At 42.3% G+C, this 20265-nt stretch overlaps 1 protein-coding gene across 1 annotated transcript in view; it reads right to left on the bottom strand.

Annotated features, from left to right (window-relative positions):
* The window catches only part of CHRNA7 (cholinergic receptor nicotinic alpha 7 subunit), a 39173-nt gene extending 19300 nt beyond the window's left edge, over nucleotides 1–19873 (bottom strand). The window contains exons 1-2 of the mRNA XM_077185310.1: nucleotides 19219–19873; nucleotides 17975–18114 (exon numbers count right to left, since the gene is read on the bottom strand). Coding sequence (XP_077041425.1) covers nucleotides 17975–18114; nucleotides 19219–19273 — 195 coding nt within the window. The 5' untranslated portion in view covers nucleotides 19274–19873. The remainder of the gene's footprint in view (nucleotides 1–17974; nucleotides 18115–19218) is intronic.
* Nucleotides 19874–20265: the final 392 nt, after the last annotated feature.

The following is a 20265-nucleotide window of genomic DNA, read 5'->3' as shown; positions in this document are numbered from 1 at the left end:
GGGCAGGATATTATTATTCTTTGAAGGCCTTTCCCTGCACTCCTGTGACTGATGTAAGTTCAGGTGACACAGCTGGCATCTGAATGCTGAAGTTGTAGACTTTAATTCTTCACTGCTCAGACACAGGAAAATATCAATGACCTTTTTCTGTGGAGATACTTTATCAGCATCCGCCTGGGTTGTGTGAAGCTAATGGAATATACTATATGTGCAGTCAGTATTCCATATTTTCCAATCTGAGCACACACTCCCTGTCCCAATACCAGTCCAAGTTCCATTTACAGTCTGAGAAAGTGTCCTTCACCTGTACAGCCTCAACTGCCAGAGTTGTTCATATGTCTAGACCTCTGAACTTAAATCTGTCATTCTTGAACTTAAATGTCATTCCTAAATGCCAAAAATGTTTAATCACATTTCATACAATTAAAAAACCCCTTTTTAATAACACACTTTACTAAAGGGAAATTTTCCTCTTCTGTTCTTGTTTTGTGAACTACTAACCAAAAAGAACTCCTGAGAGACCTTTCATTGCAACCATTTTAGATCAGCACATTAGTAGGAAGTTACACAGCATGTAAAATCAAATACCCTGCAAGGGACAATGGCATTTTTAAAGCAAGAGAAACCTTTTGAGGAGCAGCATCAGTAAATGTATGGAAGTGTTACTAGGCTATGTGTAATCACAACTGAATGTACAACATACAAACAGAAAGATTTTAAATAAAGATGGCAATGTGCATGAATAAAGTCTACCATCATGCACACTCCTACCTTGCTTTAAAAAAAAGTAGCATAAAAAATATAAATCATCACAGACCACTGCTAGTCATTCAGCACTTTTCCTCTCTATTTTCTGCTTCATCACCTCCATGAACCTTTTTCAAAACTATCTCAAGTGGGCAACTCATTTAAATGGCATCCTGGGGAAACAGGTCTCTAACCATTTGCTTTCAGAAATCCATTATTAAGCTCCACTGAATCTGCATGGCGAAGGCATTGCTGAAGATGTCAGCCAGGCAAAGCAGTAATTAACTTGCACTAGTAGCTGTTATTCTCTAGCCCCACAAACATTAATTTGGAGCCTCTCTCAGCCTGCTTATAGTGTTAGAGCACTACAAAACTAGTTTGTATGGAATCTTTAATTCATGAATGAAGAAACAATCTTTAAGAGATCATTCATCTCACCAGAACTAAAGTCTATTGAGAAGGGCTGCCAGCTCAGGGCGTGTTAAATCTCCATGTTTCTACTCATCATAGGCAATTTTACATGAGATGGAAATATTGCCAATAATAACTTGTCCTCCAAAGTTCAGTAACATTTTCTGAAAGCTCTGTGTGCTGTCCCAGGTGAACATGACAAGTTCCTATAATGCAATGTCCTGGCTCAGCACCTGAGCAAAGCTGAGAGCACCACTGCTGGGGGGTTTCTCTGCAGAGCTATAACTGCCTCCTCAGAGGTGCAGAGCAATTCAGAATCCATTATGTTGCAGGAAGCCTGTTTCAGGACTATTAGCTGAATGGCATGGTTAAATCCTGTGTTAAACTCCCAGTGTGATCTCTTTCTACACATGAATGGCCCCAGCTTTAAATTAGTGATGTTTCAAAAAGTCCTTTTCAGCAGCCAGGGATTGTACTGAAGCTGGGGTGTTGCTGGTGCCATGGAGATCTGCTGGGAGGGCCTGAGCCCACAGCACAGGCATGGGAACTATTTTAGGAGTGGCAGGAAGGAGCTCTACCATCAGTGCACATCACAGACCCAAGCCAGAGAGCTGCCACTGAGCACTCCCAAGTAGCAGAGCTGAGGGGGACAGCAGACTGTCAAAGCAGCTGTGCTGATGGCAGCATGATTCAGCTGCCTGCCACTGCCAGGTACAGGGCAGAGCCATCACAGGTTGGCATGCAGGACACTCTGCAAGCATATTCTGAAAGCCAGGAGTTATTCTGAAGTGTGATCTGTGTGATCTTTCACTCAAACCTAGCTCAAAGAACCTATTCTGAGAGCACTGACTCAAATGTGACTTGTACTGTGAAGACAAGCCCTGAGTGAAGATGGCCCATGCTGTTTTCATGCTATTTCTTTCTGTTATTTGAAGCATTTAGAGCCTGAAAGAGGGTTACATATGAGCAAAGTAATTTCCACTTGGATCACTATACTGAAGGTTCCATCAGTGTTTGAATCATAAATCATTGCTCCTCAGATATAAAAACTTTACTGCCTGCTGAGGCTTGGTTTATAGCAGTGTTCTGAGTTTTTAATACTGTTTGTTGGAGCAAACAATTTCCAATATTTTAGTCATTATTGGATTGACTCATCCATCACTAGAGGAAAGGTTCTGATTTTAGAGGGTTTGTCACTCTCTGTGGCCCCAAGTGAAGCTGGTAAAAGATGGGGCAGGAGACATCCTGCAGGGTTTCTCGCTGCTTAGGAGAGTTTTTTGGACACTGTTTTAAATGCTTCACAGCAAACTGCATTAACACTCTTTTCAACAGAGTTGTGCAGTACCTCCCTGTAAAATGATGGGTGGGCTTGAAATGCTTCAAAGAACTTCACCAGTTTTTGTCACTTCATTTTGTAAACGCTTACAGAACACTTTGTGTTTTGACACAAAAACTAGGAAGTTCCTGTTACAAACACTTTCTGCTATAAAGGAGGAAAGAAAAATGGTTTCACATGTTGGAGAATCATCCCAACAGAGAAAGAGATCAGGCACTGTATCAGTTGTTGGGATTGGTGTGGTTTTTCCTCCATACCAGCTGCTGTTCAGACAGTAGCCAAGTAGCCCTGCTAATGGAGAGTTAGGTTTCCTTGGCACAGTGGGAGGTGGGTGGATGCTGCTTTGGTCATCTCCATCCATAACTGCACAGAGGGCACATGGTGAATTGCTCCTGGACTGCTTGTCATGTTATCTTGTGGCAGTGCAGGTAATGAAAGGAAAGTAGCTGACATCAGGAGACGTGACTGGCACTTGATTCATTTTTGAAGGTAGAGGTAATAACTTCTGCAAGTCTTTGAAGAAAATTGCACTGTCTCCATTCTTCCAATTCCCACTTCTGGTTTTGTCTGTTTTGTCAATTTCTACAATCCATTGGACTGATCACCTTTGGAAACACAGTTACCAGTGTCTCAAATTATCCTTCCCTTACCCTGTGTTCCTCAGAATATATAAAAGAAGAGAGAAACTTGATAATGCTTTGGGGAAGGTGTTAGCCTGGACATTATAAGCTCTGTAATGATATCTGTAGACTTTCAAATGGATTTCAGCACATGTAGCATCCACACTAGAAAAGCTACATGGCAACTGCAAGGGGAAAAAGAACTAAAATAAAGCTAGAGAGTGGCATGCAGTGATATGCAGCCCCTAGCAAGAAACACATACTTCCCAGGAACTAGCCTAAGGTGATATTCTAACTGAAATCTATGAGCTGTAATTTCTGCACTTCAAATTTAGATTCTTTATTTTTATGTGGTTGAATCTCACCTAAATTATAGAAAAAGTTATGGCTCTTTGAACTGGGCTTCAATTACTTTCAACCTTAATAAAGACTTTGTAAGAACATTTTAAGACATCACTTGTTACACCATAATACTATGTTCCTGATTAATACCCTCTAGCAAAACTGAAACTAATAACTGTGCTCTGAAGTTAACAACACTCTGATAGCCAGTGAGAAATATGCAAGACACTTTCTTTACTTTATGTGATTTTCACTTTTTTGTGCTTGAATGTCATCCTACTGAAACCAGCAGGTTAGACAGTTCATTAGCTCTTATTGTCTCAGCACTTGCTCATTAAACATTCTCAACATCTTCTGATCCACAGTGTCAAATTACCTGTGCCTATTGACATTCCCCACCTCATTTAAAGTCCTGTTATATTCAATTTTTGTTTCACACAGCTTGGGGTTTTCTTCCTGCTCCTTTTTAGGGTCATGCATTGAGCTCACTAAACTGTATCTGCTGAAAAAGCCTGAATTCCTACAGGCTCAGTACTGAGAGGATGGGCTGGAGGGTGAGCTAAGCACTCATAAACTGGCCAGGTGACAAAAGATTGGTGCTATGTCCATACTTCAGGCAGCCATAGTGGCAGGATGGATCCAAGATCCTCAGAAGTCATGGAGAGTAGTGGGAGGGCTGCACTCCCATCCCTGCCCTGGTGCTGGTGCACAGCAGCTCCCTGTGTGGCAGGAGAGGCCAGAGCAGGGTCTGCTCCACTCATCTGCAGCCCTGAGAGCACCACAGTGACCTCTCAGTCTTCCCACAGTAAGTCAGTGTGGGGGTCTATTGCAGATATCCTCTCCATGTGCCAAGGTTAAAGCTATATTTTTCTATTAAAGGTAGCTCAGGGCTTCTTAGTCAAGCAGACAAAATTGAATTTTGCTATCTCAGTGGTGAGGATAAAAATCAGTTACTTTAAAAAGCCATCCTGGTGCTTCTTCAGGGACACTAAAATGAAGACTGCAGCTGCTGGCCAAGAACTACCCCTAATCACCCATAGGTGTGGGCTGAAGCTGGAGCCAGTGTTGATCTTGAAGAATGTAGTAGAGGGAATTAAGAAGTTTGGGAGGTTTGTATAGGAATAAAAAGCCAAACAAAGAGTTGTCAAAGTGAAAAAGGTTGTTCAAGCAAAAGAAAGATGAAGAAATAGTCAGTGTACATGATTTGTGACATAAAAGTTTGGAATTCCTGATGCCTCTTTCCCACCCAACTTCTTTTTCACCATGAAAGGAATAGTCCAGTGCAATTACCCTTCACTTCTCCAGTGGTCAGCAATAGAGCTTTTTACACAGTAAAATGTTTTTTACTCAGCTTACAGCACATATTTCCAATTAAGCAGAAAATGTAAACAGTTAATACCACTGCATAAATAATATTAATAATATTCCATGATCCAGTATGTAAGATTCAACATCAGGAACAGACAAAAGAATGTTTCTGATGTCTTAAAAATAGGTGGAAAAGACAGAAAAATACTCAATAAAATGTCAGAAGTGGAAAATATAAATTTTCTCTGTGGCACCATGTTTTTGAAACCATTCCAAATTTAAACACACATTTTTATTTTGACTTCTGCCATACTAGTGACATTTTTGTATAAAAGCAGAGCTCTGCTGTTTATGACTTTAGCTTGTAGTGGTACAGGCTCCTCCAAAACTGCAGCAACTGTTGCAAACTGTTGTCCAGCCAGGGTTGAACTGCACAGCCAGGATGCTTTGCCAGTTCTGCATGGCCTGGCCTGGGGGTGTTAATGTAAAATGTAAACTCCCTTTACATCAGCTGCTGATTTGCCCTGATTCTGTTGGTGCAGAGAATCCCCTGGGAACTGGTCTTTGCTATTTTGTACTCAGCCCCCAAGTAGTGATGCTGCTGAAAGCTGAAGGCATTTAGGACCTCACCACCTTTGCCACATTCCACTGCAAAGCAAATTTAGCCCGAGGCACCTTCACAGCTAGGATGGTACCTGCCTGACTCTTGCTACCTGCTAACTCAGACTCTGGCTCTTTCAGACCTTTAGGGGTAATTGCAGCTGTGCTTAGGATTTAGTTAAGTATCTCCTGTAGCATTAAGGTTTTATAGTGAAATCTCCAAAATCCAGCCTGAAATATCTTCATTACTTGGTGTGCTTCTTGATATTTGATTTAATTTTTTCTAGCTTTCTTTAATCAAAGAATTAAGTCCAACCAAAATGTGAGTAGTTAATTAAAATGAAATTTGAAAACTTCTCTTCCACTGAGCTCTTAGGTTTATTAGATTTGTGATGGATGGCATACGAATGGCTCTTCATGCAGTCTGCATGCTGGAGGTCTCTGAAATAAAGAATGGCTCAGGAGAATTGCTCCTGGCTGGGAAAAGTGGACTTTTGTTGATAGAGATAACATAGACTGGCACAGATTGCTGCCATTATCCTTTTTGATTTTTTAGGAAAGGCGACTTTGGACTATAAAGGTAATGAGCAATAAGGCAATAAATGGCTATTCTGGGGATGAGATACTTAATTGTTATATCTGGGAAACAGGTAGTTTCCCTCTGTGAACACCTCCTCCTCCTCCTATTAATTTGTGATACAGTGAATAAAGTTATTGAAGTCCCCTAATCTTTAGCATTTTCATGGTTTGGGCTGGTTTCACTTCCTCAATTGTTCTTAATTCAACCCATGTGTTTTTTCTTCATATTCTCCTCCCCACCAGGGGAGGTGCCTGAGTGAGCAACTGCATGCAATGTTTTAATTTCTGGTTGGAGTTAAACCATGCCAGGCATATTCTGAACTCAGCCTGCTGTCCTGAGCATGTTCCCTAACCCTGCAGGGCAGAGTGGCAGTACCAGATGCAGTGACAGCTCCTCTGTTTGCTGTGGGAATCCTGTGAGTGGTGTGGCAGATATGAACAAGGACCAAGGCTAGAATGTACAGCAGGAAAAGAGAATGCAGTGGAAGACTGTGAAAAAGCTGAAAGCAGTGTTAGGCTAATGACCGTTGTGCGTAGGCTCAATTTTATACACAAATTTAAAATATTTGTAGGAGAGGGCCATTGTTAATCCAGTGAAGTTTCCTGCATGGGACAGGTGGGATTAAGGTCTGATTCTGCACTCTCATTCTATTTATTTTTTGTTTTGTTTTGGAACTGTGTCCTACATTCAGTAATTCATCTGCCTGGCCATATTTACTAGATCTATTTCTTCTATAAATCAAGGAGTGAGCCCCACTAGCAATAATGCTGGATAAACCAAACATTCCAGCTCAAGTTACCTCTCCTTAGCAAAGTGCTCTGTTGGTATTGTTACTTCAGTTTTGTGCAGCCTCTCACCTTCAAAATGTGTCCTATCTTCATAAATGTTTCCTTAACTATCCTGTAGTGTTTAAAGTTCAATATATGGAAGTTTTATTTCAAAGCAATACCTGCTTGTACCATTTTCCTTTGAAATGCCCTCCTCCAGGCTGGCCTATGTATATACATGTAATGCCGTTCTTAAAATTACTTTATAGAATATGCTGCTTAGTGTTTATTGAGCATTCTCCTGTCTTGATAGTTTGTAAACATGTCCCATCCAGAACGTGTGAAATTGTTCAGACTATTTATTCTCTTGTGGTGTTTTTGTTAATTAAATTGTTTAAAATGTGAATATATGAGTAGAAAATCAACAAATGGATTTTTTTTTAATTACTTTGTAATTTTTAAAACATCTTCCCTCTAACCTACAAGCACATTATTTTCAGCAAATTAAACACAAGGAAAATTGGGCCTCTCTAGCAAGAGAAGGGCCAGGCTGGGCAGAGCAGTGTGAGCTCAGTGTGAATGGAAACTGGCCCCTGGTGCTGGAGGCAGGGGTCCTGGGACAGGGGGTGTGCTTGAGCCACGGAGGGCTCCATGTTCTGTGGGATGGAAACTCTGCAAGTCACTCAGCCACACTCCTGAGGAAAAGCACCCAGCAGCTGGGAGGGAGGGAATGGGAGAGGAGGAAAGGAAAGCTCCAGGTGTGAGGGGTGGACAGGTGCCCTAGTTTACAATCCTGGTCTGTATTTAACACTTGAGCCACTACATATTTAATACAAGGTTTACTATGAGCTTACACACAGTTACAGTTCAGGCTTTAGTAACTGTGGAGTCTGACCTGTATGGAAGTCTGAAAAAATTGGGGATTTTCCGACATGTTCTGTATGAGTGTTGAAGCCTGGAGTTCCTCTGTCCTGTGCACTGTTCAGGTGTGCATGGAGTGAAACAAAACAGTGGGGAAGGAAACCTGAATACAACAGACAAATATGCTTCTGCTTAGAGCTAGAGTTCTGAAAAAGTTGAAAAGTTTCTGAAGTTAAAATGCTAAAATATTGCTAGAGTGTTCTGTGCTGCTGGGATAGGAGTAGGTGTTCATTTTTGGTTTTTTGAATAGCTCTTTTTCTATTTTTTTTAAATTTAGAAAAATACAGTTTGAATTTTTACCTGGGTTAAGGTTGAGTTTTGACTATGAGATAAGGAGTCTGATTACTTTACTTAACCTAATTCAGGTGAATACTGAGGGGGGTTGTTTGTTTTGCTTTCTTTTTAACTTGTGCTGTTTGTGTTTGAAAAAGGCCAGCATTTTCTCCATACCAACTCATCTTACATATTTTTGCAAAAAGCATTTACTTTCTCCCCGATTTCTTGATATTGCTTTAAAAGAAAGGCAGTTTGCTCAGACCACACACAGGTCTCTCCAGATAGATGCAAATCCATCACAGCAAAAAGCTGCTGCAGAAAGAGCACAAAAGAGTGACCTTAACTCAGAGCATCTGTGTGAAGAGCCTTCTTAGGATGGAGGAAGGTCTTTGTGTTCTGTGAGGGCTGAGAGCTGTGCTGCCATTGGCTGCACCAGGGCTGTGTCCTGGCAGAGGCTGGAGAAGTGGCTTTCACCGAGTTCCAGGAAAAAGAAGTTGAGAGATTATAAATATGTGTGAGAGGCTCATGATGTACCATTTTTGTTACCATGGGGATGTAATTGTAACAGCAGTCTGTCATCTTTTTTTTTTTTCAGTACATCATTGTTAGCAAGAGATTGTATTTAGATATGAGCACATTCATCTTTGCAAAGACAAGCAGGGATAAGGCATAAGAAATGAGCAGAGTACAGCATGACTAATCACAAACATCAGCACATCTTGCATGAAAAAATATATTTTGAAGAGCAAGTTGCATTTTTCAAGTTACCTTATGAATTTCTGTGATTAATTGTAGGTGTTTCACTCAATTCAATTTTTGAATATAGCATAGAGCTTAGAGTGCAGTTAAATTTCTCACAAACATGCAAAGTAATAACTGTCTTCTGTTGCTTTATTTACAAATAATTCTTGATTCTAGTGTATTTTGTAGCAGACTCCTGTTGAGAGGACTGAAGCCTGAATTAGTGTTAAATACTGGCTCTAGGTGCTGATTACCATTGCCAGTCTCACAGAGATAGGCATCCCAGCTCTGAACACATGCTGGAACCTGGGAACTACCAACAGTACCACAAGATAAGATCAAAGAATGGAGCCCCACAGCCCCACTCATTACATGGTGTTAAAACCAGAGGGAATCAAAGCCTTTGAACTTGATTTATCTTCCTAGAGGTTAGCTGCAAAACACTGAAATTGAAAGGTCAGGTTGTTACTCTTCAATGTACCAGCAGACTGAAGTGGAAGGAAAGTGTGTGTGTTATTTCTTCAAGGAGAGAAAAGAGAGTTATGGGAGAACAGGGAGCTGAACCCAGAGTTGTCTCTTCCTCTCCCTGTGTGTGATCAGAGCACACAGCTCCAGCACCACTGCTGCTGGTGTTCATCTATCCTATTTTTGTGACTAACACCATCAAAAATTTACACACCTGACCAGAGCATATTTTCCATGATTTAGCAGCAGCTGAAACCTTTAGGGAACCCAGAGCCACAGAGGCATCTTACACAGCCACAAGGAATGGCTCTGTGCACTACAAATGGACATAGGTAAAGCCAGCCTCAGAAGGTCAGATAGCAAAATGCTATTACTCATCCCAGACAGTGTCTCTAACTATACTACATCCTACCTCCATCTTTCCAAGTGTAGGAAAATTAAGATAGGAGGAGTTGCTCCAAAATTTCTGTGATATGTAACATTACCCATTATCTTGGATGTCTTGGGCTCTCTGGTCAATCTAGGATACAGCACAGTATCACCATGGCAATTAAAAAACTTCCTGGGGAAGGGCAGAGTACAAAATGCATTGTTTATCCTGCTGAGTGTCTCTGCAACTCTTGACATAGAAGTATTGCTAAGACACTTCAGTAACTCAGGAAGATGAGTCATATTGCAGAGGTTCTAGTTATTTCTTACCCATCCTCTGATGGACACATTTGAGAGTCCTCTTAAGAGTCTTCCTTTCCTGCTTTCCATGAAAATCCATACTGTCCCCACTTCTCTGGTATGCCTGTAGAGAATCACTTACAGAGGCACTGAGAAACTGAGCTTAGCTGAGAGGAATACTTTGATGGAAATCAGCTGTAGTTCTGTTCCTTCACAAATGCAACAAGCGTCATGACTGAAATGTCAGAACACCTACATGGTCCTTCAGGCTGCTTTTCCCACAGCACAAAAGAGCAAATTCTCCTCTGTGAAAAGATTATTTCTGTCTGTGGGGACAGAGATGGAGTGAGCACTCCAAAATCCATAAAAATGCTCATCAGAATTTCTTGAGCTCTGTCAGTGCTCATTACTTTTTCTGTCCTCTTTCTTGCATTTAGTAGTTTTAGAGATGATGGGTAAGAGGCCTCGTTCCTTCCTTCCTGCCTTCCTCTCAAACCCTAAACCAGCACACCTGTGTAGTTACTCAGAGTAATTAAGGGGATGCTGAGCACAGAAATGTGCAAACACTTCTGACTGAACACAGAAAACAAGCCAATAAAAGTGCAAAGTAGCAGTGCTGTATAATTAAACATGTGTATGTGTCCCCCACGTCTGCACAGGGTTATTGATCACCTTCCCTTCAGGGGAGTTTTTTATGAGGAGCACACAGGGAATGAGGAGACAGGATTATAAACCATGCAAATGTGGCCTCACATCACTACCAGATGATTTGGGAGAGATGAACTGGATGAATATCATATTCTTATCTTGCTGTCAGTGAGCAGCACATGGCTTCATGCCATGCTCTTAGTGCTTCACAGTTAGCTGTTGTTGAAGCCAGGGTTACCAGCCTTTCCTTTTTACAAATCAAATTCTAGTTGCAGTAACAGGCATGAAAATGCAAGCACAAGTGAAGGTTAAATCTGAATAGACATTTATTCCAGACTGCTTCTGGTTATTCTTGGAAAATAAATCTTTTAATTTTGAATAAATTAAAAATAAATTGGTTAACACATTAAAGTAAATTATTTAAGTAATTAAAATTCTAAGTGAATTTTAAAAGATTTGTTTTTCTACAAAGTGCTTGTACAAATAGGCTCCCTGCTGCCTACCCATTGTGAGATCTTTCTTTTTTCCTTTCTTTCTTTCTTTCTTCCTTTCTTTCTTTTCTATTTTTGTAACTCACATATATATTTAGATTGGGAACAGTTGGATTGTTTAGTGGTCTATTTAGACTACTGAATATGGTGAAGAGTTCAGGACAAACTGAAAAAATCACATCTGTATCATCTAAATTTGAAGTAATTAACATCTGAAATAATTAACATTTGAATGTATTTATGTTAATATGCTGCTCAGAGATACAGAATTGTTTGCTTCCAATCCATTGGCAATACTTTGTTCAACTGCTGTCAGCAATATTAGATTTGTAAATGACTGGAAACTTTTGATAGCGTGTGCTTTGCTGGGAGAAAAGCAGGCACTGTATCCACAGGGCACTGAGAATGCAGCCCTGAGCAGAGACAGGACAGGAACAGAAATACCACATTGCTTTAGCAGCATTTCCTGCCTTCCCCATCGTCCTCAAAATTGCTGCAGCACATTCCTGCCAACTTACAGACCCACACAGATCACACCACAGCAGTGGGGCTGGGGCCGTGATGGTTACTTGGGAGTTACTTTTCCCCACATAATTCACCCAGCCCACAGCATCCTCCCACAGCACTTCCACAAGCCTTCCCAGAAAAGAAATGTGTTCAGCAGGGGCAGCCACCTGCATTTGAACTCCCTTCTTGTGCATGGTGACACTGCAGTCACAGGCAAACCAAACCAGGAGGAACCAAGGCGGCTCCCCTCGCTCTGTGCACAGCAGAAAAGGCTTTCCCAAGGAGCAGCAGGTTTGTGGAGCAGGGAACTGAAGGGGCCTTCCCAAGGAGCAGCAGGTTTGTGGAGCAGGGAACTGAAGGGGCCTTCCCAAGGAACAGCAGGTTTGTGGAGCAGGGAACTGAAGGGGCCTTCCCAAGGAGCAGCAGGTTTGTGGAGCAGGGAACTGAAGGGGCTTTTCCAAGGAGCAGCAGGTTTATGGAGCAGAGAACTGCTCTGTGGGAGCAGAGACCAAGCCCTGCACCCAGGGCTGCTCCTGGGCTGGGACAGCCCATGGCTCTCCCAGGAAAGCAGCAGCAGGGAAAGCATCCAGCAGCCCCAGGGCTGGGAATGCTCAGCTAGCACTGGTACTGCAGGGAGCCAGATCCTTCCACTAGCCAAGGACAAGAACATTTATGAAGAAATATGGGTCTTTCAGTCTTTCCAAGCAAATTACCACAGATCATAACAAGCTGATCCGTATTGGTCAAAAAAAAACATGTGAACTTGTGTATCAAACAGTGACATCCTCTATCGTCTTGTACTTGAACATGACAGTCTTTTTTTAAAAAGGAACAACTCTGAATATTACAAGGAGTATATTCATTTCAGCCCCAAACTTCTGTAAATGAAAAGCTTTGTATAAGACCAAGTATGATCCAGATCTGACTCCCAGGAATTACATCTTGCACTGTAATTTTGTTTCATTAGCTGATTACTGATGACTACTATTAATTACTAGATGATGTGACTTTGCAGGTTCTGTTGTTCTAGTAAGAAGCCCTATGTAAAATGTGAAGCTTTATGTGGTGGTCCCTGTGCTCTACAGCAGTGTCCCAGAGAAATCTGTTTCCTAGCACCTTAGCCATGCTTTTCACAGGAAGGTCACAAGCCCTTTTCATCACAACTGACATAGATGTAAATGTTTACTCACTTTTTAAGTTAATGAGGTGTCCATACCAATGCAGTTAGAAAACAAAATATGAGGTACTGAGTTTTTATGATTCAAACTGATTATTTATGTCACAAAGAATAAGAAAAAGGTCTGAGAAACTGCTTCACTTTACTCATATTAGAAAGAAAACCCTCACAAACAGAAAAACCCCAGCTGATTCATATTACAAAAAAGTTCCAAACATCTCTCCTGTGGAACCAGAAAGCAGAATATAAGTTCTGATTTTCACATACAATGGACATCTCTAATGTCCTCAAGTGAACTATTATCAGGAGGGTTTTTTATAGCCTTTAGTCAGTCTTTTTTTCCTTCCTGCAAACTGCCTTTAATTAGTGTACATTCATTGCTTCCCATTCCATCCTACACATCCTCCTGTGTTTAAAATATCTTTCCAGACCTAAACACTGTTTGAGGAGACTAACTAAAATACTGACAGAAGAGTTAAAACATCCAGGAACTCTTCAGAAGCATAGGAAAGATGGACAAATATCACAGAAATAAGGTTGCAGTTTCTCTTAGTATATTAATATCTCACCACAGTAGGGTAAGGAGAGGTGTTGTCTGCTTGTTAAAGTAGAGCAATTATAAGAATATTTTAGACTCTTGTCTGATCTGTTCTTCAGATTTCATGGAAAAATAGAATACTCTGTTTTCTGTTATAATCCAGTAACTTTCATGCTATTAAACTAACTAAAAATATCAGAAGGCATATCCCAGCACCTTTCCAGTTTTCTAAACTCTCAGGAATAAACTATGGTGGAATGGAAATGGATGCAAGATGAAAGTGCAGTTTCTCTCTTTTGCACGGCGGGAAAAAAGTTCAAGCAGCAAACTGAGAAGAAAATAAAGCTCAAAGAGATATTTTCTAATGAATGTTAAAATTAAAAGAATAATGCAGATCTGATGAGCTTCTGCCACAGCCATTGTTTGCAAAGAGGCTGCTGAGGTCTGATAAACAGCTTAAGAACTTCATTAGCACCATTTTTCAATGAGCCTCTTGATTTGGTTGTTTTTATTCATTTTCCAGATTTAAATTTCTTTTTTTTTCTTCTTATTTTTTCATTTTTTTGGCGGACAAGATGTTTGTTTTATAGTCTGTTTCTTTACAGAAGCTGTTATGCTTCTTTGAATGACAGCATAATTTTCTTTTCAAAATTTCAAGATATTTGACATTACTGTCTTGCCCAGTGGGTCTGGGGTATTGGATTGCAAATACTGAATTGCAGAGGCTTTGCAAAGCCTTGTATGTAAGTCATTGTAGTCAGCTGGATCACTTCACTGGGTAACACAAAACAAGGACAAAAGCCCTTGAATATAGAAAACTAAGTCGTGCAAGTAACCAAGGGCAATGTAGGATAAGGAAACTTTGACTAAGTTCAGATAAATGTAAGAAAGTTTGCATGCTTTCATTTATCCTTTGGTCTGCACAAGTGAGTTGAACAGCCTAAAGGAACAGGATTTCCCTTGAGATTCTGCTGCTGCTTACTACATACAAACAACTATTCAGTGCTTCTCTTCCCCCTAACTAGAAATTTTTAAAAAAGGGAACAGGAGAAACTGGAAAATAAGCAAAAACTGTTGTGTAGTAAATTATTAAATTAGCCAGCAAGTGTCTTCAAGAACCATGAAAGATTCCTAAGTAGTGTTATGCAACATAAGTAAGAATTTGAATATTCATGTAGATAAGTAGCTTAATTCAACTTTCTTAAATAAATTATTAAATGTTGATTCTAAAAAATTAACTAATTTATGATCAGAGTAGACCAAAATGGCCACACTCATACCCACCAAAATGTTTGTCACCATGAGTCTTCACAAGCTAAGATGGTATTGATCCAGCATTCTCCCAAGTTTTGCAACTTGAACCACAGCTAGAGCTCACTTGTATATTTTTGAAATACTTGACATGTTAAGTGAAGAACCACCACAGGCAGTTTTGTGAGCAGTTTAAGCTAATCTAAACCCAAAGTACAGGTCATGTAGAGAAATGACCCCTCAAAAAAGGATAAGGTAACTCCCGCTCAGAGAGGCGGTGGTGAAAGCCAAAGCTGTGGGAGCATGAGCCCAGAACTCAGATTTCTTCCAGTAGCAAAGGCTGAGATCAGCTCAGGACACTCCCAAATTGCTGCCCCATGTTCCATATAGAAAGCTGGTAAAAATTCTAGATTCCAGCCAGAAAGCTGAAAACCTTATATATTGAGAGTGAACCACTGACAGCTACTCTTTCCTCTTTGTGGGTTTACCAAGATTTCATTCATAGCCTTCTGCTATGTTATTCAGAAATATACACACCTTGCTGCAAATGGTCAAGAAATCTGGAATACTTCAACAAAAGTATCTTTTATTATTATTATTATTTTCCTGGATGAAAGATGTCTCATTTTTTCTAGAATTGTTTTGTACTGTTCCCACATTGAAAAATAGAAAGTTATGCTTAGATGTTAGGAAAAATCTACCATGATGATAGTGGAATACTGACTGCCCAGGAAGGTTGTGCAAACTCCTGGACAGGAGCCAGGAAAGCTGTCAAAGTGGTCAGCACTTGACTGGACAGAGTCCTGAGTAACATGATCCATTTAAGACATCTTTGCAGTAGAGGAGTGGACAAGATGACCTCTAGAGGCCCTGTCCAAACTAAAATAAGATTGTGATTTTTGTACTCATTTAGGTAGCAGTAAAAATTGTTTGAACTATCACTCTATACCTCAGTGTATTCAGTTCTTCATGCTTGTGTCTCAGAGCAGTCATTTGCAATATAAACGTGTGACCACTTAATTTCTAAGGTTTCATCTTCTGACTTTTGGGGATGAAATACCCTCTGATACTTTCTCTGAATTGTATTAACTTACAGTTGATACAGATATGTCTATTGTAAAAATGCTGGCTAGGCACAAACCTCACACCCTCTGCCCACTGCATTTGTTTTTCTATGCCATTCACTATTCTGTATGAGATGTAGCAGAGTAGGAAAAGCACTGCTGCTGTGTCTATTCCTAGTGTACCCTCCAAACCAATAGGCAGTGGCTGAATGTTCTCCTCTGATACTATTATTGAGATGGATGTTACAAGAGAAAACAACACTATTAGTAGGTATTTACCTCCATACAGTGTTTCAAAATGTGGTGGCTGTAGTTTTTTTCTCTGTGGAAATTATATCATATCAGTATATTTCAATAATCTGTTTTACAAAACTGTATACGCTGGAAATTTTCCTAAGCCTAAGTTATGTTAAAATTCCATGCCAGCACTGAAAAAAATACCAGAAAAACAGAAGCCAAAGACCAGTTTTATGTGCAGATTGAGGGGTTTCCATGAGGTGAAAAGTAGAGAAAAATAAATAGCTTATCTACATCCTCTTCTTTATTTTTACTGCCATTGTGCTGAAGCTATGACCATCCATTAGCCCCTCTTCCTCTCCTTCCTCTAAGGTATGCTGTAGTCTTTGTCTTTTAAGATTTTTCCTTTTGAAGTCCACTTTTTCATACCTCTTACTTTCCATTTTGCATCCCATCCTCTTCCTTCTAAATTCCACCTCTCTTCTGAATTCTTTTGCTGTATCTCAGGCCTACTGTGTACTCCCACTTGTTCTCTAGTTAGTTTCCTAGTTCTCCTCTTTGGTAATACATCCACAAACTGCATATTTCTCATGCTGCCCCTGCTTTTCCCCCCCCACTTAGAAACATTTTGTATAATTTACTATGCCAGCTTGCATTATCATTAGACAATTAATTAATTCCATTTTTTAGTGAACTCCACTAAGCTGGGGCAATTGGCACTTACAGATCCCTCATTATGTACTGCTGATACTAGCATGCATATTAATGTACAATACCATCAAAAGAAATACATATCTAAAACCATGGGGTAAAAAATTTCTAGTTGTAATAGGACAGGTTAAAACTAGAAATACAAGGTAGCAAACATCCATTGTATTTAGAAAATATTTCATATACCATCTCCCTTTTCCTGTCAGTAAAGTCAGAATGGAATGGAAGAAACTTCACCTAAGGAATGGCAGCAAACAGGATCCAGCCTGGCTCAATCTGTTGTGGCAGGGATTTGATGGATTGGCTCTGGAGAGGTCTAACTCCCAATTAGACTCAGTGGCTATCAGCTGAGAAGCCATTAAAGTGAATATATAAACTACAGGAAAGTGTGATGGTGACATGTTTTGTTTCTAGCTTGTTAAACCAGTAATTGTTATTGCAAGTAGCTGTCATTCCCACCAGCATTTGCTTCTTGTTGACAATGAAGAAAACTCATTTGTTTTATAGCATGAAGCTTAATTTACTTCATGGTTGGTTTCTTTCTTTGGCTGTCAATCCCAGATCTCAGAGAAAGAAATGCAGTGAGTTTTATGGCAAGCAGAATGAGCTGTAACTAAACAGCCAGTTAAAATACCTAAGGTTTCTGACTGACTATGAAGCGTGGTTCTTGACAGGCACATAGGATCAAAAGCTGCCTTTTGAATCATATGAGCCAAGACTGCCAGTCATTGACTACACCAGATTGGCTAGTGATGTGTGGATATTTTCCTTTCATTTTGTATGGGTTTTAATTAAATTTGACAACTCCAGAAGAAATTAACTCTCCGTCTTGAACTTTAGGCATCTGATGGGAAGATAATGGAATTTTGAGGTTAAGTACATTTTTAAGACTTTAACTTCCTTGTTAGTTGTCATAGCTAGTTGAATTCAGTAAAAATAAATACTGTAAGCTCACTTATATGCTGAGTTGCATCTCTGTGCCACTGTGACAGAGTGAAGCTTAAATTAGTCATATTTGAACCCAAAAAGATCCTGCAGTGCATTGTACAAGCACAGCACAGAAATACCTATTGATATACCAGTTAAGTGTGGTTGTAAATACAGTAGCTATTTAAGCATATAGAATGTAGCAATCTTGTCTACATACCAAAGGAAATAACACAACTTGGATTTTGGTGGGATTTCCTCTCCCCTCCATCTTCCAAAATAGGCAGCTCTTAAGTGACCACCAGAAATCAAGAACTTTGGTTTTGCAAATCCCTCCCAGGCTATACTGCTTGTTGGTTCTAAGGACAGTTAAAGATTGAAAGGCAAAGTGTGCATTTTGAGCTCCCCTTGAAATATTTTCTACTGCTAAAAATGTTGGGAATTTCTGAGAAGAGATCTAAGAAATAGGTAAATGATACTTCTAAGTTTAGTTTTTTAAAGATGCAGACAAAATTTGGCATTGTGTCTTGAATTAGTTGTGCTTTCCAATTTCTTGTAATTCCTTTGCTATCTCAAATGTCCCTTCTAGGAAGGGAAAATCTGCCCTTTAAAAGAGTTTGCTAGAAGGTTACAGACTTACCACATCCATGATCTGCATGAGGCTGAGAGTGAAATAGACAGTGAGTGGCTGGGAATCATTTGCAACTGGTCGCTCCAACGGATTGTAATTTTTCAGCAGCTCCTTGTAAAGCTTCCTTTGGAACTCTCCTTGCAGAGATTCTTTGGGCACGGGAATAAAAAGATAAATAATAAGGAGTCTACATCAGAAAAAGCTCAAGCATGCTTTTTCACTCCTATCAGATATTATGTATCTATTATTACACCTGCTGCATTCCCAGAAAAAATGCCACTGTGTTTAAAATAGTTCATTAGCTACTACAACAAAATCCTAATCACAAATATTCATCCCAGCCTATAAGGGGGAATTACCTCTTTGATTATTTCTTGACTGGCCAGGAGAGATGCATTCTAAATGCTAATGGCACTTTCTCAATGTATACACCCTTCGATCCAGCAGCAAGAAGGGATGAAGAGCAAATACAGTAGCTGTGATTTGAAACCTGTCCTGGCATAGCTATAACCAGAAAAGCAGAACAGAAATACGGCAGAAGGCATCAGCAAGACAATGGGAGAAAAATGGCCACAGGTTAGACTGAGCACTGCTCTGGGGCTGCTTCAGACAGAGAACTCTTTGGGGCGAGTACACTCCGCTTTGTTCTCTGTTCATGCAGTTAGAAATGAAGTGGGTACGGTGCTCCTGGCAGAGATGATAGACACGACATTAATATACATGCTAATATTTGGGGATTTCTGTCCTTTTTACACTTCAAATCCAGGGAGGATGCTTATTCTGCCGTCTTTCTGTGGAGAGAAGGAGCAGGTTTACATGAATGGAGCAGAGTAGACCAGGGACAGAGGCAGTTTTCGAATGAAGGGGAATGTGCTACAGGGTAGGAACAGGTTCTCTGGACGTGAGACCTCCCTGTCCCGCTCCAGACCGCCCTCCTTCTTCCCGATTTTCTCGTCCTCAACTCCCCCCACAAAAAGCCGCAGCCTCTGCCCTAGGACATGCACCATTTAAGTCCCTTGACAGAGTTCGGTGCCCCATCCCCACCGTCCTTCTCCCGCGTCCCTTCCCGGCAGGTCCCAGCGCTGGCCAGCCCTCAGCGCGGCCCGGGACGGGGGCGAGCCCCCGAGGCTGGCAGAGGGCAGAAGGGGCCGGCCGGGGCCGGAGAGCGCCGTGCCGGGAGCACCCGGGGCTACCCCGACCCACCCGCCCCGCCGCGGCTCCCGGCGCTGCCCGCGGGGCCGGCGCCCACTCACCGCGCACGAGCCCCGCCGCCGCCAGCAGCCACACCGCCAGCTCCTGGAGGCCCATCCCGGGAGAGCCGGCGCTGCGAGCGACCCACACGCCGACAGCAGCGGCGGCTTCTCCCGCCGCCGAGCCCCGCCGGCCCCCGGCCGCCGATCCGGGCCGCTGGGAGCCACCGGCGCCCCGGGCACCTCCGGCAGCTCGGCCCCTTCCTGCGCCCGCACCGGAGCTCGCCCTACGGCGCCGCCGGCCCGGGCGGAGCGGAGGGATGCTGACGGCCCGCCTCCCCGAGCTGCCTCTCGCCTGATGGATTTCCCTCCCTTCCCTAATCCTCGAGCGTCTCCGGGCCGGAGGGGAGGGAGCGGAGCCGCTCGCAGGCTGCTGCGGCAGCCGGAGCGATGCGGCGCGGCTGGGCGAGGGGGCCCCGGCATTATAGAGCCGAGAGCGGGGGCGGCCCCCTCCCCTAGCGGGCAGCCGCGCCCGCCCGCCCCCGCTGCCCTCCCCGAGCCCCAGAGTCACCGCGGGGAGCCCCGGCTGCTCGGGGACGGGCGAGCAGGGGAGGGGAGCCGGCCCGACCGCCCCGGGGAGCACGCACTGCCCGCGGTGCCCCAAAAGCCAAAGGGCATCAGCCACCGCCGAGCCCACCGCTCCCCGGCCCTCCTCGGCACAGGTTCATCCTCCTTCACCATCGGCGGCGGCTGCTGCTGTTCTGGGAGAAGTGAATTAGTTCAAAGGGCAGCAGAGTGCCCCGAGCAGGATAATCCCTGCCGGGGGCGAGGAGGGCAGCGTAAGGGGAAGGCAGCCAGGGCACGGAGCAGGACAGGGCCAGTCCTTGCTGGCCTCAGCAGCTTGGGTTAGGTCACATCTCGTGATGGAGAGTAATGGCCACAGTGATGTTGCACACGTGGCTGTTAAATCCCCAGCAGAGATGCAGGGCTGGGGGCCCAGGTGCTGGATGTTTTGTCTAGATATGGGGAAAAAAAGCTTTGGCAAAGGGCATTGTGGTTAGTGCTTTACAAGCACATGACAGTAAAAATGGTGGCTGAGCTCCTGCCTGG

The sequence above is a fragment of the Agelaius phoeniceus genome, chromosome 13 (genome assembly GCF_051311805.1).
Source record: "Agelaius phoeniceus isolate bAgePho1 chromosome 13, bAgePho1.hap1, whole genome shotgun sequence".
Classification (NCBI taxonomy): Eukaryota; Metazoa; Chordata; class Aves; order Passeriformes; family Icteridae; genus Agelaius; species Agelaius phoeniceus.
Note: the sequence above shows the minus strand (reverse complement) of the source record. Positions and strands in the feature narration are given on the sequence as shown.